At 37.2% G+C, this 15,170-nt stretch overlaps 1 protein-coding gene across 7 annotated transcripts in view; it reads right to left on the bottom strand.

Annotated features, from left to right (window-relative positions):
* Positions 1–262: 262 nt before the first annotated feature.
* Positions 263–15,170, bottom strand: part of LOC106882512 (uncharacterized) — a 147,189-nt gene continuing 132,281 nt past the window's right edge. For all 7 annotated transcript variants that reach the window (XM_089363910.1, XM_014933208.3, XM_089363913.1 and 4 more), the window contains 6 exons: positions 13,253–13,687; positions 11,570–11,682; positions 9,302–9,450; positions 7,169–7,263; positions 5,011–5,113; positions 263–2,979 (listed from right to left, as the gene is read on the bottom strand). In XM_089363910.1, the coding sequence (XP_089220036.1) occupies positions 803–2,979; positions 5,011–5,113; positions 7,169–7,263; positions 9,302–9,450; positions 11,570–11,682; positions 13,253–13,687 (3,072 nt within the window). In that variant the 3' untranslated portion in view covers positions 263–802. The remainder of the gene's footprint in view (positions 2,980–5,010; positions 5,114–7,168; positions 7,264–9,301; positions 9,451–11,569; positions 11,683–13,252; positions 13,688–15,170) is intronic.

Raw genomic sequence — 15,170 nt, 5'->3', positions numbered from 1 at the left:
GATGATGATAATAATAATAATAATAATAATAATAATAATAATGCTATATACATATTATATGTTTTTTATATATATATATATGTATATGTATGTATACACATACACATTGACAAGAGTGTATGTTAAGACATGTAATGTATTTACAAATATATGGGGGATATGGGGGCTGAGAGATGGGTGGGCGGAGGGTAAAGGATATTTGAAATATTGGGAAGGCAGGGGAAATGGGAGAAGGAAGAAAATCTATAATGAATTCCTTGTCTTTTTTGTCTTTGAATAATGGTCATTTATTGGAAATGATATGTTATAGAGTTTACAATGATCACATTACAGTCATTATAACATCAAGGTGAATATATGAGAGAATCAGGAGAGAGAGAGAGAAAGAGAGAGATGGAGTAAGAAATAAGAGGATATAAACAAAGATAGAGAGAAGAGGAGGCAAAATATGTTGAGAGAGAGAGAGAGAGAGAGAGAGAGAAAGGAATTGAGTAGGGAAAACAATTTTTAACAAGTATTTTTATGTTGTGTGTAATTCAGATGTAGTTAAGTTCTCAACAAAATGTCTAGTTCTGTCCAGCAAATTGCTCAGAGTCTTCAAATAAAAAATATATGTTTACACTTCAATTTCATATACTTCCATACGAATATCATTAACATTTTTTCAATTCCTGATGTTCAGTAAGAGTAAAACATCAGCCATTTTCCTCCCAGCTACTTACTTATTTTGTCAGATTTCTCCCATTCTTAATCCAGTATTATTGTTTTTGTTGTTTGCTTTCATCACTATCCTTATTAATTATTACATCAGAATACTTTGCACAGCAGCATCTAAATCATCCTCAATTTGCATGCCAGCATCAGCGGCATTCACCAAACAACTATCATCTAAGGACCGATCCGGAACGGAAGAGTAGAAGTCTTGTGGCACTCCAGCGGTTGCGGCAACCATTGTACCAATGTCTGACCCAGCTGGTGCAGTAGCAAGGCCTGTTGCACCAGAGCCATCGAGAGAGCTAGCTATACTCACTCCACCGCCTCCTACATTGCAGGAAAGGTGAGAGTTACCACTACCGTAGTCATCCAGTGGACCGTCTATTGAGAAGTCACCAACACTGCCACTAGAGTGCATCGGTGGTTCTTGAGACAGGCTGAGAATGCTGTTCACTGCATTCTCAGTCTGCTGCTTCAGTTTCGGATCGGTGTATGCATCTGAAACGTCACTTAGACAATCGACAGACGTTGCAGAGATGACAGTTGCTTGAGTATGGTTATTGTTCGTGCTATCAGCATTATCATTGTTGCTATTGGTGATGGTGGTTGTGTTGTTGTTGTTGTTGTTGGTCGTGGTGGTGTTGGTTGTAGGAGTGCTGATGCTGGTTGTGATGTTTGTGGAGGTGTTGTTGTTGTTGTTGTTGTTATTAGTATTATTATTATTATTATTGTTATTTGAGGGACTGTTATCAATGATGATGTTGTTGTTGTTGCTGCTGTTACTACTGCTATTATTATTAGCAGTAGTTGTTGTGCTGGCCATAGCAACAGTAGGAGCTGATGACTCAGAACTGTGTAGCGAAGCTGTTCCAGATAAGATTGACTGGACGGCATCTTCGGTGTTCAATACCAAATTATTTCTATGTGCCAGTGAGTCCAGACTACACTCAGAAACAGCTATGCTATCAGTTCCTTCAAAGTTTACAATACTGTCGACTGCATTTTGCAGCTCAGAACTAGTAGCAGCAGGAAGAGAGAGTTCTTCAGTGCCTAAATCTGCAGAAGGCTGCAAGGAGAAATGGCAATTGCTGAGTAAGTCATCAGTCACAAAGTCTTCCAGTGAATATGTAGCTGATGTATCAGGTTCAAAGTTCTTAGGACTGAAGCGAGTGTTCCCTAAAGAGAAAGAATGTGAATTGGAATTATTTAAAGAAAATTGAGACACTGCTGATTCTGACGGATTTAGCTCCTGTTTAATGCTTCCCGAGGAGTGATTTTCAGGGAGGATAAAATCAACAGTGAAATCAAGCCCATGGAAAGAAGAGAGCATATCATCAGGAGTAGGCTCTTCGAGAAGTTCTGAATCAGACAGAATTCGCGTTCGTTGGGGTATAAGTTTTCTATCTTGACTTGCCAACTGACCTTCTAAGAAATCTTCTTCGTCCATGAAAATATCATTGTTAGAAGTTTCACAGTTTTTAGAAAATACAGTTGTTGAGGAAGAAGCTGTGGCTGCTGGGGGAGGCATTGCAGCCACAGAGGAAGAATGGGAACTGGTTAAAGGTGCTGGTGTAACAGACGAACAGCTGGCCTCCAATCCCATTGGATTCGACACTACCCTTGATGTGGACAAAGTTGCAGATGAGGTGAGTGATTCTACAGTTGAAAGGGGTAACAGAGTTACAGGAGTTGTCGTTGTGGGAGTTGTGGTTGCTACTGCAGTTGTTCGTGCAGCAGCAGCACAACTATGATAGGACGAAGATTCTTGCTTGACTGCTGACAAATTGTTCGATGACGACGACGTTTTCCACTCATCATAATTCTCTTGACTGAAAGGAGCCGGTTTCACTTCAGGCAACTGGGGTTTGATGTCTGGAGGCTCTTTCTTTATCGAAACACTACCAAGGGGTTCTGATTTCACAGTCTTTTGTGATTTCCGTGACTTTTCTTTTTTCACCTTCAGCGAGAGGCTGCTACTAAAACTGACACCATCATTTCGGATGACTAATTTCACACTGTGTGGAGGAGAGTGGCTTCGTTCAGGCTCAGAACATTTCCACTTCTTCCCCGTTTCAGAACGTTCATCCTTGCTATCTACAACTTCCTTTTTATGCACATTAACATGACCCATTTTACTTTGGGAGTTCGATTTACATTGGATGTATTCATCAGCAGGTTCTGCTTTAACACATTCCTGTTTGAAATCAGAATTTTCAGATTCTTTGTCTAGTTTAAGCAGCTTTACTGGCATTGGTTCAAAAGCATCTGGAAAAACAAAACAAAAGTTAAACAAAATTCAAAATCTATTTTCTATTTGAATTAATTATAACAATAATTTAATGCTGTAAAAACGAAGTTATGTTAGTTTCAGAAAGATGTGTGCCAAACAAATTACTGTGTTTGTACACAAACTCACTTGCATACATACACTCACACACAAACTAATAACAATCTCAAATTAGCAGCAATGACCAGCCCCAGATACATAAACTAGGGGCCAGTAGGAGTTAAGTATATTTAGTAAGAACATATAATAGCATTAGAGATTAGAACACACACTGTCTAAACTACAACTTCTATATGCACAGCCTGTGTTAAAGCAAGTCAGATAACAAACCACAATATCATGAAGTAGAAACTAAATTGTAATTCTCTTACAAGCCAAAGAAAAAGAGAAACTTTCATTTGTAGGATAACAATCTGTCAAACATCAAGATTTGACTCTTCCTCAAGTTGACAAAATCTAAAAATCCAAAATGAATTATTATTAATCAGATTATTATTTTAGGTTTTCGATTGTACAGTCACAGTGTTTCGATCTCCAGTCATTATCATGTGTCTCATTCCAGGAGATGGCTTCATGGTTAAGAATGTCATTACCATTCTTAAGGTTACAGTGGAACCATGTCAGTGATCAGGTCACAATTGGTGTGACATAAATTTTGACACCAAATAAATGTTTATATAAAGTTAAAAGTGTGTGTGTGTGTGTGTGTTTTGAATGGCTAACATGTGTCCTCCATGCTGCAATCGTTTTAGTTTCAATTTACGGTCTCAGATCACTGGTCAAGCAAGTACAACTCTGATATGTTATTACTTTAAATCTATCTGAAACACTACATCTATACACTCTAAAAATTAAGTTAATAACCACCAAACTCATAAATATTATTATAATTCTTTAATTGTTTGGAAACCATTTCACACTTTAGCATTCAGAATTACTCTGTTAAATGTAATACTTATTTATTCCCATCATCTTGTAGCTTTGAAATTACAATCATGTAGTATTTTACTTTTAGAATGGCAAAGTATGGTGTGAGGGGCTGGATTCGATCAGCTTGAACATAAAACACATAGAATATTTGGACCAGGCATAGCTGGTTTCAATGCTAAAGGGTTAAATAAAGAAGATGTTGTTAGCCGGAGTCCAAGTTAGGCACAAAAATGAATATTGTATAACAATTACTTTCTCCTAAATTGTTCTCAAAAATCTAGAATCTGGATGCAAACTAAGACGAAAAGTGAACAGGAAAAAGGTGTCAGTTTCTTTAATTGGAAAATGCGTGGGTGCGGGGGGGGGGTAGTCTAATCAAGATTTCGTCTTAAGCACAAAGTGAAAAAAATACTATTAGTTAACAGAAGGCATTTGTGGTAAGAGTAACCACAGAAAGTACGAAGAAAAAAATATATATGAACGGAACTCTGAGCAAGTCCCATCGAGATAATGCTTGAGTGATATGAATGAAGATATGCAATCTTGCAAACCAAACCCACTCATTCAGTAGGTTAAAAAAAAAAAGAATTAATATTATGAATATTTAAACTATGATGATTTTAAATTTGCAACTGCTGAAGACTAGGCTTTTCAAAAACGTAATAAAAGATTATCAAATCAGTGTAGGATGTTATGGAAAGTATAATATCTCAATGCTTTATAGAGAAACCAACTCAAGACTTCATTTCCATGTAGTACAACTTGGATAAATCGCATTTTTTGAGATTGTCTTTGCCGTGATACACTTACAGGAAGAGTTACCTCCCTTTAGCATATGAGCATTTTCGTGTTAACACCTTTAAACTAAGAAAACTGTCAAACCTTTGAGAACATAAACCAGTATTAATCTTTGAAATTAACACAAAACAGTGATATCTTATGAATATCTGACCTCTCAGCAGATCCCTCAGGCAAATGCATTCTAGTGATTTAGCCACCGGTGCACACTTCGTAACCAGTGCTTTAAAATGCAAAGGAAAAATAATTTAAGTCGTATAACAAACTCTGAGTGTCTTTACCTGGATGGGATGCAGCCAGTTTTCTCTCTTCTTCGAGGACAGCAGTCATATCTTGATTAAGCATTCGCTGGATCATCACCATTTCAGCTGATGGCTTATCTCGCTTTAATAAAATAAATCAATCATCAAATACGACTAATGACCAAATTTATGTACAAATTTAGGGTATTCACATACACGCATTCACTCACCCATACAGATAGGCAGACAATGAAAATGCACAAAGATAAAGTAAACTTGAATATGTGAAATTAGAAAGATGAATTTGAGATTTGCAATGGTAAGAGATTAAATAGAACTAAAACTATACGATGTAAAGAACCAAAAGAAATACCATCAATCATTTCTTCAAACACTCAAACAATTCTGCCAATGTAACCTGTTGTCTTTACAAACCAAACAGGAATAGCAAAGAATGAGGCCAGAGAATAAGAATTTTAAAAAAAAGGGGGGGGGGGGGCAGATTTAAAATGTGACAAAATAGAATTCTGAAGAAATTTTTTTCCAGATTGGTAATTTCAAGTGTAGAAAAAAACAGGAATAATAACAAAGAATATAAATCCAAGAGGGATGAGGAGAGATCTAGTCATAAATGAAAGCAATTCTGAAATTCCTGACTCCAAAAATAGGAGACAAAGTTGACTTCAGTGACTGCCTTTCATCCTTTCAGAGTTAATAAAGTAACATTCAAGTACAAAGATTAATTTAATTGATTATACCTCCATGCCCACCACCAAATATCTGGTCTTGTGCCTATGTTAGAAACAACAATAATAATAATTGTTTTAAATTTTGGTACAAGGCCAGTCATTTTTTAGGGCTTCTGGGGTCACAAGTTGATTATATGAACTCTAGTATTTTATTTTACCAACCCTGAAAGGACGAAGCACAAAGTTGACCTCAGAGAGAAAGAATGCTGCTAAGCATCTTCTCTGATGTGCCGATGGTTCTGCCAGGTCACTGCCTCAACAACAACAACAACAATCGTTTTTATTAGTGAACAAGTAAATAATAGAATAGGGATTATAGCTGTAACAGGGAACAAGATAATAATTACCCAGAATGAATAACAAGTGGCATTGTGAAACTGTCGAGTTGTCGGCAACTAAACCAGCAACCCTACTTGAGCTTGCTTGGTGAAGAGGGTGGATTTTCAACACCCTCGGCAGAGGAACTGAAAAGAGTCAATGGTCATTCCAAAAACGGGTAGACAGAACTCGTGAGCCTTGGTTTATAGTCTGTCTAGGAGAAGGAACACTCTGATTTAAAAACTGGGGTAGATAGAACTCCTTAGTCACAGAGGTGACAAGCGGTCAGTGTCCTGCAGCTCCATGCCTGGTATGAAGGCGAATGAACTACGAATCAGGACTTCTGAAGTCCGGAGCAATATTTGGATGAAGATACGGGACCAACTGATGGTCATCTGTCCCTTAGTGAGAATCAGGATCATGGCCCCCAACACACAGAAATGCAAAGGGAACAGACTCAGCTTATGGGTAGTAAGAGCTCTGCAGTCTTGGTTGACAATCTTACTAGTGATTGTGTCTCGATAAAAATATTGGTTGGTGGCTAACCATAAAACACACACCTCATTGTTGAGTGAAAACGTCTAATACAAATGTATCAAATAATGGCGTTAATGAGGCTGGAAGCAAAGGTGAAAGCCTTTCGCCCGGTAGATGCCCTGTGGTTGAGCAGTGCAGGCCTGGTCGTCATCCAGAGACTGCTTGTACACAAAGCCAGGGGCAGAGAAGAAGGTGGGATAAGGAGGCAAACTGAACGGTAATTGAATGCTGGATCAGGAGTGAACAAAGTCTGAAATCATTGGAGAGGGAGCCTAGTCAACGACATCGACTCCAGTACTCAACAGGTCCTTCATCTATCAGCCACAGCAGCATCTGAACTCCTCAGAATGTGAAGATGGATAAAATGATACAAAGCATTTTGACTGACAGGGCAACGATTCTGCCAGCTCACCACTCTTAAGACAACATTGACTTCAGCAATATTTGAACTCAGAAATATAAACAGCCAGAAGAAAGACCACTAAGCATGCTAATGATTCTGTCAGATTGATGATGATAACAGAAGAGGAGGATCATGATCACTCTCATTTTTGGGGTTTTGAAATTATTATTTAGAAACACATAACACTTACCATACTTTCTTCAAGTAGTAAAATTCTATATTTGTCAAACATTGACTGTTTTTTCTTTAAGATTTCTTCAGCAGCTTGTTCAAATAGTTGATCAGCTAATGGAATACAATTTTTGAAAAATCAATATAAACTAACATAAAACAGTTCAACTTGATCCTTTAAATTTTTTTCTTTCTCTATATCCCATGGTAGAGCCATGAATGCTATTCAAAAGATACATACTTCACTATATTAACTTTTGTTAATATAATTGTCATCATTCTCTTTTCTATTCAGCTTCTTACCACTGTAGAGTGGTAAGCTTTTGCTTTACAGAGCACAAGGCGACTTCGGCAGTACTGAGATTAGATATAATGCACCTGGTATACTTTGTGAAGTAATTAACGAATGAGTAGAGACAAGAGAGGGCCGAGAGGATGTTTAATCTGTCTGAGATATTACAGCCTCTCTAGTGATGGTGCCATGATAAAATGCACCCAGTACACCCTATAAAGTGGTTGGTGTTAAAAATATCCAGCCATAGAACTCCTACTAAAAATGGAATGTTTTTCAAGTGACATGGTTCCTTAATCTGTGAAGGACAGATAAGAACTTCAACAGTAATGACCTGGCTAAACTATGCTAGCTGTGTTGGATTAAGGCACAGGAGAAGCGTCTGCCATTGAAATGGGGGCTCCAAAGATTAACAGAAAAATTATTGAAAATCTGACAGAAGGAAGCTTCAAAATACTTGTAACGTAGAGGCCTGAAAAAATCTTAATCTGCATTCCAGCATGGAAAGCGTAATATATGTTTAAGATTATATGATTGCGTATATTGTCCCACCACAGTGGAATAAGTGTTTGTGGTGAGGTTGTAGATGTACAAAAGACTGATAGTTTATAATAATATATAACACAATCACAAAATAAAGTAAATATAACAATCATCATCATTTAATGCCCATATATATGTATATTTTAAATGACTAACATGACTTTCCAGTCTCAACACACTCATTTCACATCAACACTCTTGCCAAAGTACAACTCATTTTTTTTTTTTTTTTTAACCATAAAAGAAAAACACTATTTATTCAATGTTGGAATGACTGTGAAAAATTTATCTGTTTACAATTATGAATTATGAGAGTTATATTTTATTCTTTCACTATTCTCAGTCTTTGGACTGTAACTTTGCAGAAACACCACTTTCAAAAGTCTTGTAGGTGATTACAATAACTCTAGTACCGGTTTGGTACTTATTTTATCAATCTCATAAGGGACAAAAGACAAAGTCCACCTTCGTAATTTTATTAAGCCATATCTTGCCAACAGATTTCACACACACACACACACACACACACGAAGGTCTTGCACATAGTTTCTGTCGACTAAACTTCACTCACAATCAGCTTTGGCTGATTGGTGGGTATAGAAAAGACATTTATTTGCACAGTGGGTTTAGAAGCAAACAGTTACTAAGACAACTTCTGAATCACATGGTTATGCAATCATGCTTGAGCTGTTATCCTATGGCTGCATGACAACTACTCAACTAAAGCAAGAGTGGTATCCATTTTCAGCTAAGCAGACTGATTCAAACATCTGGACTGTGTATAAACACAACAGTTGAATCGAAATTTGAATTAGTGACCTTATAACAAATAGGCCAGTTCATTAAAACTAGTCACAATACCAAATAAATTGTAGCTAGTTATAACTAAAAACAGTTGTTTAACTTGTTTGCATAATAACATGGCATAATTCCAAAGTTTTTCCCTACTTCAAATGTTCTCGCTAGAGAAAGAGATTCCTACACACCAACATTAAATCACTTTTATAAATTAGTTACTATCACCACAGAACTACCTGGTATGATTAGTACTTTAAAGGAAAAACCCAAACAATTGATGTCAAATTTAAGCAACAATATTTGCATTCTCACCAAATGAATTTTCCTGTCAATGTACATGAACAAGCTTTTCTCATTTGACAGACTTTTCAAATAGCAGAGATAATCGATAAAAAATTTCCAAAGCCAAAGATTAGTAGATTATTTGTACGGAACAAAATGAAAGGGATTAAAGGACTAATAATGCTGCTCATGTCTCAACTATGATGATAATGTCGACTGAGCAAGAGAGAAACTAACCTTTGTCCAATTTTTCTTGATTTGGTCCCCAATCCTGGAATACATGGAAACAAATAAGACGTTGGCAAGCATCTGATTTGTCTTTAAAAGGGGTCTTCATGTCTGCTTTCAATGCACAAGCTTGATCATGGTTCAATCGTTGGTGAATTCTGTTTTGAAATAGAAAATAAACTGATGATAGTAGAACATTGAAATATCAAACATAAATGATCAGTAATTATGAAATAAAATCCACATAGCTGGCACTTTGATAATAAATCATTGAAATGTTAACTGCTACAGAGACAAATTCTTTTTATTATGTAGTTCCCAGAAAGAAGCCCTCTCCAAAGATTACATTAACTACTATAGACCAACACAAAAACATACAGCAGTAAAACAAATTGTGTTATAGAATAAATACTGCAACCTATTTTTACTAATATTTTAATGATTCTGCCAATTTGGTGGCCAATGACAACATTTGAATTAAGTAGCAAAATATTTGCTGTTATAAAATGTAAGTTATGCTATTTGTAAACTAAGCGAATACATTGAGCATGTATTACTAGAGACAAGGGTCTGCAACATAAACCCTTCCCTTTAAAAGAACAATATCATAATAAGTCAGCCATATTTTTTTCTGAAATCATTTTAAATGTGTTTTGAATTTATTTTTATACCAGTTCAGATTGGAAGTTGCATAAATTCAGGAGGAAGGAAATCAATTGTAAAATGTCACAAATTCACTGAATCATTTCTTCACAACTCAGAAGGCTTTGGGCTTTTGTAGGCCAATAACCTGAAAGCTAAGAAGCTACACAAGTTTCTTTCTTTCTTCTTTTTTTATTCTTGTGATAAACAGAATACAAACAATCAAAAAGCAGGAAAAACAAGAGAATACCTGTTGGGATTCTGAAAGCGTCAGGTTATTTAGATGCTATGAGGGAATGCATTAAAGGTGGTGGTGTTGCGGTTGCTCAATTGTAGTCACCACTCTGCTACCTTCCTGGAGTTGCTCCATAAGTCCAGTGCATTTAGATTAGTGGGATTAGTTAAATAGTGGAAGAGATATGGGACATCTTGTGAAGCACAGTAATAAATTAGACCTTTGTCGGTAATTTCTAGATCTGGATCTACAGAGTGGGATAGTCAGCAGGAACATAAAAAACAAGACAGACAGACAGCAACAGTGCTACTGTGTATCTCATTTCCTCTGGTAGATATAATTCTTTATTTATAATGAGCTGGTCTGGTGATAGTAGCCACTTGCTTGGTAGTATTTGAAGTTAGTAGCTTTGAACTGTATCAACTGCAAAACTGATATTTTTCCATTCTTATCTCTTCGTTTTCATCATCATCATCATCGTTTAACGTCTGCTTTCCATGCTAGCATGGGATGGACGATTTGACTGAGGACTGGCAAGCTAGAGGGCTGCACCAGGCTCCAATCCGATCTGGCACAGTTTCTGCAGCTGGATGCCCTTCCTAACGCCAACCACTCCGAGAGTGTAGTGGGTGCTTTTTATGTGTCACCGACATGAGGGCCAGTCAGGCAGTACTGGCATCAACCACGCTCGAATGGTGCTTTTTGCATGCCACCAGCACTGGTGTCAATCAGGCACTACTGTCATCGGCCACGACAACGATTTCACTTGCCTCCACAGGTCTTCTCAAGCACAGTTTATCGCCCAATGACTGAAGGGTACTCTTAAATGGGCCGGTCATGCTGCACTGGCAGAGGCCATGGTTACAGCCTCACTACTTGAGCTAAATAGTTCACGAGAGCTGTTCAAAGAGTTTACAAAATAGAAATTGATAGACAATTCAGTGTGGAATTTAGCATAAAAAATGAGTGTTCATTTAGGTTGTGTATTGAGTTCTTTTCCCAATTCATTACAATTTGAAGAAGATCATGCTGAGAATTTGATGACAATCTACAAAAGTAAGTTTCAAACTTGAGAAAACAGTTTTGAGCCAAAACTTCAAAAGCATGGCAAAGACCAATATCTTATCTTTTAACAGAGGATAGAAGATCATAGCACCATCTTAGAAATGATTTTGCTCAATATGTAGGAAGAAAACTGGTAGAAATTAAAAACTCTGTATTGAGGGGAAGCAATGGGGTAAAGATTTCAGATGCCCTAAAATATACAAGAATAGCTAACAGTAATTATACCAACAAAATACCCGACAACTTTTTTTTTTCACTGAACTGACACTGCAAGTGGAAGAAGACTTCAAAGCAATAAATTGTTAAGCATGTATTATGCTTCATTATAGACTTACACAACTCCTTTGGACAATTCAGCTGGTCGTTTTTGTGCCTTTCCAGATGACTTTATCACAGTCGATGACTGACCTGGTTCTACTTTGATCTGCACCAAATTTTTATCAAACTCCTGGAAAGAAATGATTTGATATATTGAATATCTCTTAATAATTACAAAATGTACATAATTGAAATTAATAAAATTAAATTCCAATTTGAAGCTTTGATGAAGGCTGAAAAATGAATTACTAAAAGATTTAGTGTACTTGGTGCATGTAAATGACTTTTCTTATTTTTAGCCTTTGAATTACTGATTAAAAATATAAGCCAGATATACAGCAAACATGTTTATTCTGCTCTGCTTTAATATAACTTGTTAGCTATTAGCAATTCAGTTCAGGTTAATAAAAACTAAAATTCAGTTGTAAAACTGAATTTTAGATTTTATTACTGATATGTGAGCTTGCATTCCTCTTATTTATTTTAGCAATTCCAGGAGCCAGTCATAAAACAGATTTGATGGTTGCTGCTCCATAATCAAAAGAATAATGTTCTTTTTATGAGTGTTCAAAGAAGAGAAGCCTTGGCAAATTAAGTTCAGAATTTGTCTACAGTTCCTTAAGAGTCATTTCTATGAGTTCAGCCATAGTCAGTGGCTTGAAAGGTGATGCTTTTATTTGTGAAGATGCATTTCACCTGAATACCAAACGTATCAACAACTTGAGCACCGAGTGTCATCTTATTCAGGCTGACAGCATTTTCATTTCAGTAATGAAAATTTTCTTTGTCAACCTCCAGTCAATTCTCAGATTGTTCCAATGTTTCTTTTGTGTTTTATCATCAAACAGCTGCATCACCTTAGCCTCAAATATTGGTCTCTTCCGAGTTTTACATCAGTACAAAGAAAAGAAAAAAAAACCTATAAATATATAAGCAATTTTCTTTTCTTCATTTCTTAGTTGAATTCCATTCTCCCCAATCCATTCCTGTTAGTATAGGTAGGATGGATGTTAGAGTAGGTGCTTTATAGTTAGATATAACTTCCTACAGATAGCTACCTGACTAAGATTGCAATTTAAAATAGTTGTCAGAGAGACAAGTAGCATTTAGGCTTACTTAGGAGCACAGCCCAATGCCAGTAGGGGGGGGGGGGTGAGTTCAGAGTTATGGAGTCAGTACTGCAAACCCCTAGATGAAGAACTAAAGAGTTACACAAAAATAACAAACACTAGACAGAAACCAATACTACACACCCTAATCCACACTTCAGTGCATTCTTTTCATATTATTATTATCCAGCACAAGTATTGCAATGTATTTGTGTCAATAAGTTTGTAATTCTGAACATACCAACTTTACAAATCCTACTTTTCGTCCCAAACAGAGCCTTTAAACAAGAATCTAATTGACTAAATAAGACTAAGTACTCAAGTATAGTGAACTGAAATGACTAGATACTTAACAGTTCAGTTTTGTAGTTTATATTGAAATCTTGTTAGAATTGAGTCTAAACTTTTGACAGACTAGGGCTTCTCCAAAATAGAGGGAATATCTTTAATGTTAACAAGACAAGATCAATTCCCACTCAAAGAGCCTGCTTGGCTTAAATAAATACTAAAATGATTAATAAGAAAATCTCTTACTCAAAGGAGAGAGGCCTCTTTGAGAAGCTGTTGCCTTGAAATAAGAAATCAACCCACCTGAACTGGGACTGGTATTTTGGCGTCCATAACCATTTGTCCTTTACAAGTATGCCGAGAGATTTGTTGGCCTTTACTTATTATAACAGTACCACCAGACATATTTGTGGCAGCTGCAACAGTTGCAGTCGTCTGCTGCTGTCGGATCTGTCGCGGTTGTAACTGTTGCTGATGGTGATGATGGTGTTGCTGCTGCTGCTGCTGTTGTTGATGCTGCTGATGATGTTGGTGTTGATGCTGCTGCTGTTGTTGCTGCTGCTGTTGCTGCTGCTGTGCTTGCAGGAGCTGTGAATTAGCTTGATCCAACTTGACAATAAACTTAGCTTTGTGTTTCAGGTACACTTGCTGTTGCTCTGGTGTCAGTTGAGCCAGGTGTGCCAACACAGCTTCTTTGTTATGACCCGTCAAATTGATAAGGACTTCTTTATCACCCATCTGGAAAACAAAAAAAACATTTTATAAACAAATGTAGAAGATAAACAAAACATGGGATAATATACTTGATTGCTGGACATTATATGAATCACTGGAGTGAAAAAGCTGTATCAGTCTTTTATCCAAGGAAACCTGGGCCTTGTTTCAGACAGATGAGCAAAAGCAATGCAGCAGACAACATTGCTACCCAGTCAGCAACACAACAAAATTGACTGTGGATTTGAATACATCAACTACGATCCAATAGTTTAATACCTGACCTGTGTGGTCATTTCAGCTCTACAACATATCTTTTTCTCATCTTCTTACTAGATCCAGTCTTGAGCGTGGTTTTGCCAGTACCGCCTGACTGGCCTTCATGCCGGTGGCACGTAAAAGCACCCTCTACACTCTCGGAGTGGTTGGCGTTAGGAAGGTCATCCAGCTGTAGAAACTCTGCCAAATCAGATTGGAGCCTGGCGCAGCCATCTGGTGTCACCAGTCCTCAGTTAAATCATCCTACCCATGCTAGCATGGAAAGCGGACGTTAAATGAGAGAGAGAGACATAGATACAATATAAAAGTGCTCTGCACCCTACTGGCATGATCCAGAGATATGCAGAATCTCTGGTATCAATAAAGATTGCAAGCTTGAGCAAGTAGTAGAATCGTGATCTTCAATGCCAGCCCCCCCCCCCACACACACACACACACATGATTTTATATGAAAGAAAGTTCTCCTAGAGATATGCTTTAAAGGACGCATCACAAGCAGCAGCCTTGCACTGTGTTGGAGCCACACATTTCCAAACACAAACACACTGATGATACAAATGACAAGAGAATTCTTTCTTTTTGCACTTTGTGGGCAGAAATCATGGAGTTTTGATAAGGGTTTACTCATCTACTTATCTACTACACTCCACTCAGAAAGCATTGATCAACCCAAGGCTACGGAAAAAAAAAGATACTTGTCCAAAGTACCATGCAAGGGAATCGAGCATGATCCAAGTCGATGCAAAGCAAGTTCCTGAACACATGCAACCATTCCTGCATAAGGCACACAGTCGAATAGTCCGCGTATTCGGCTCATGATCATAAGGTTGTAAGCCTGATTCCTGGCAGCACACTGTGTCCTTGAGCAAGACACTTTATTTCACATTGCTCCAGTTCATTCAGATGGCAAAAATGAATTGTACCTGTAATTCACAAGGGGTCAGCTCATGACACATTTCTGTGTCATGCTGAATCTCCCTCAGAATGACCATTAACGATATATGTGTCTTTGGAGTGCTCAGCCACTTGCATGTTTCATTTCATAAGCAGGCTGTTTCGTTGATTGAATCCTCTGGAATACTCACTGTCGTAACTGATGGGGTGCCAGGCCAGGTCACTGCATTTGGAGATTCCGAGTGTCATAAAAGTGACCATTTATTGGCTAAAACGTCAGTAATATCATTGTCCTTGACAAAATACTTAGCTCTGAATGGGTAAAGTTCACTGA

The sequence above is a fragment of the Octopus bimaculoides genome, chromosome 15, assembly GCF_046866305.1.
Source record: "Octopus bimaculoides isolate indiv1 chromosome 15, ASM4686630v1, whole genome shotgun sequence".
Lineage (NCBI taxonomy): Eukaryota > Metazoa > Mollusca > Cephalopoda > Octopoda > Octopodidae > Octopus > Octopus bimaculoides.
Note: the sequence above shows the minus strand (reverse complement) of the source record. Positions and strands in the feature narration are given on the sequence as shown.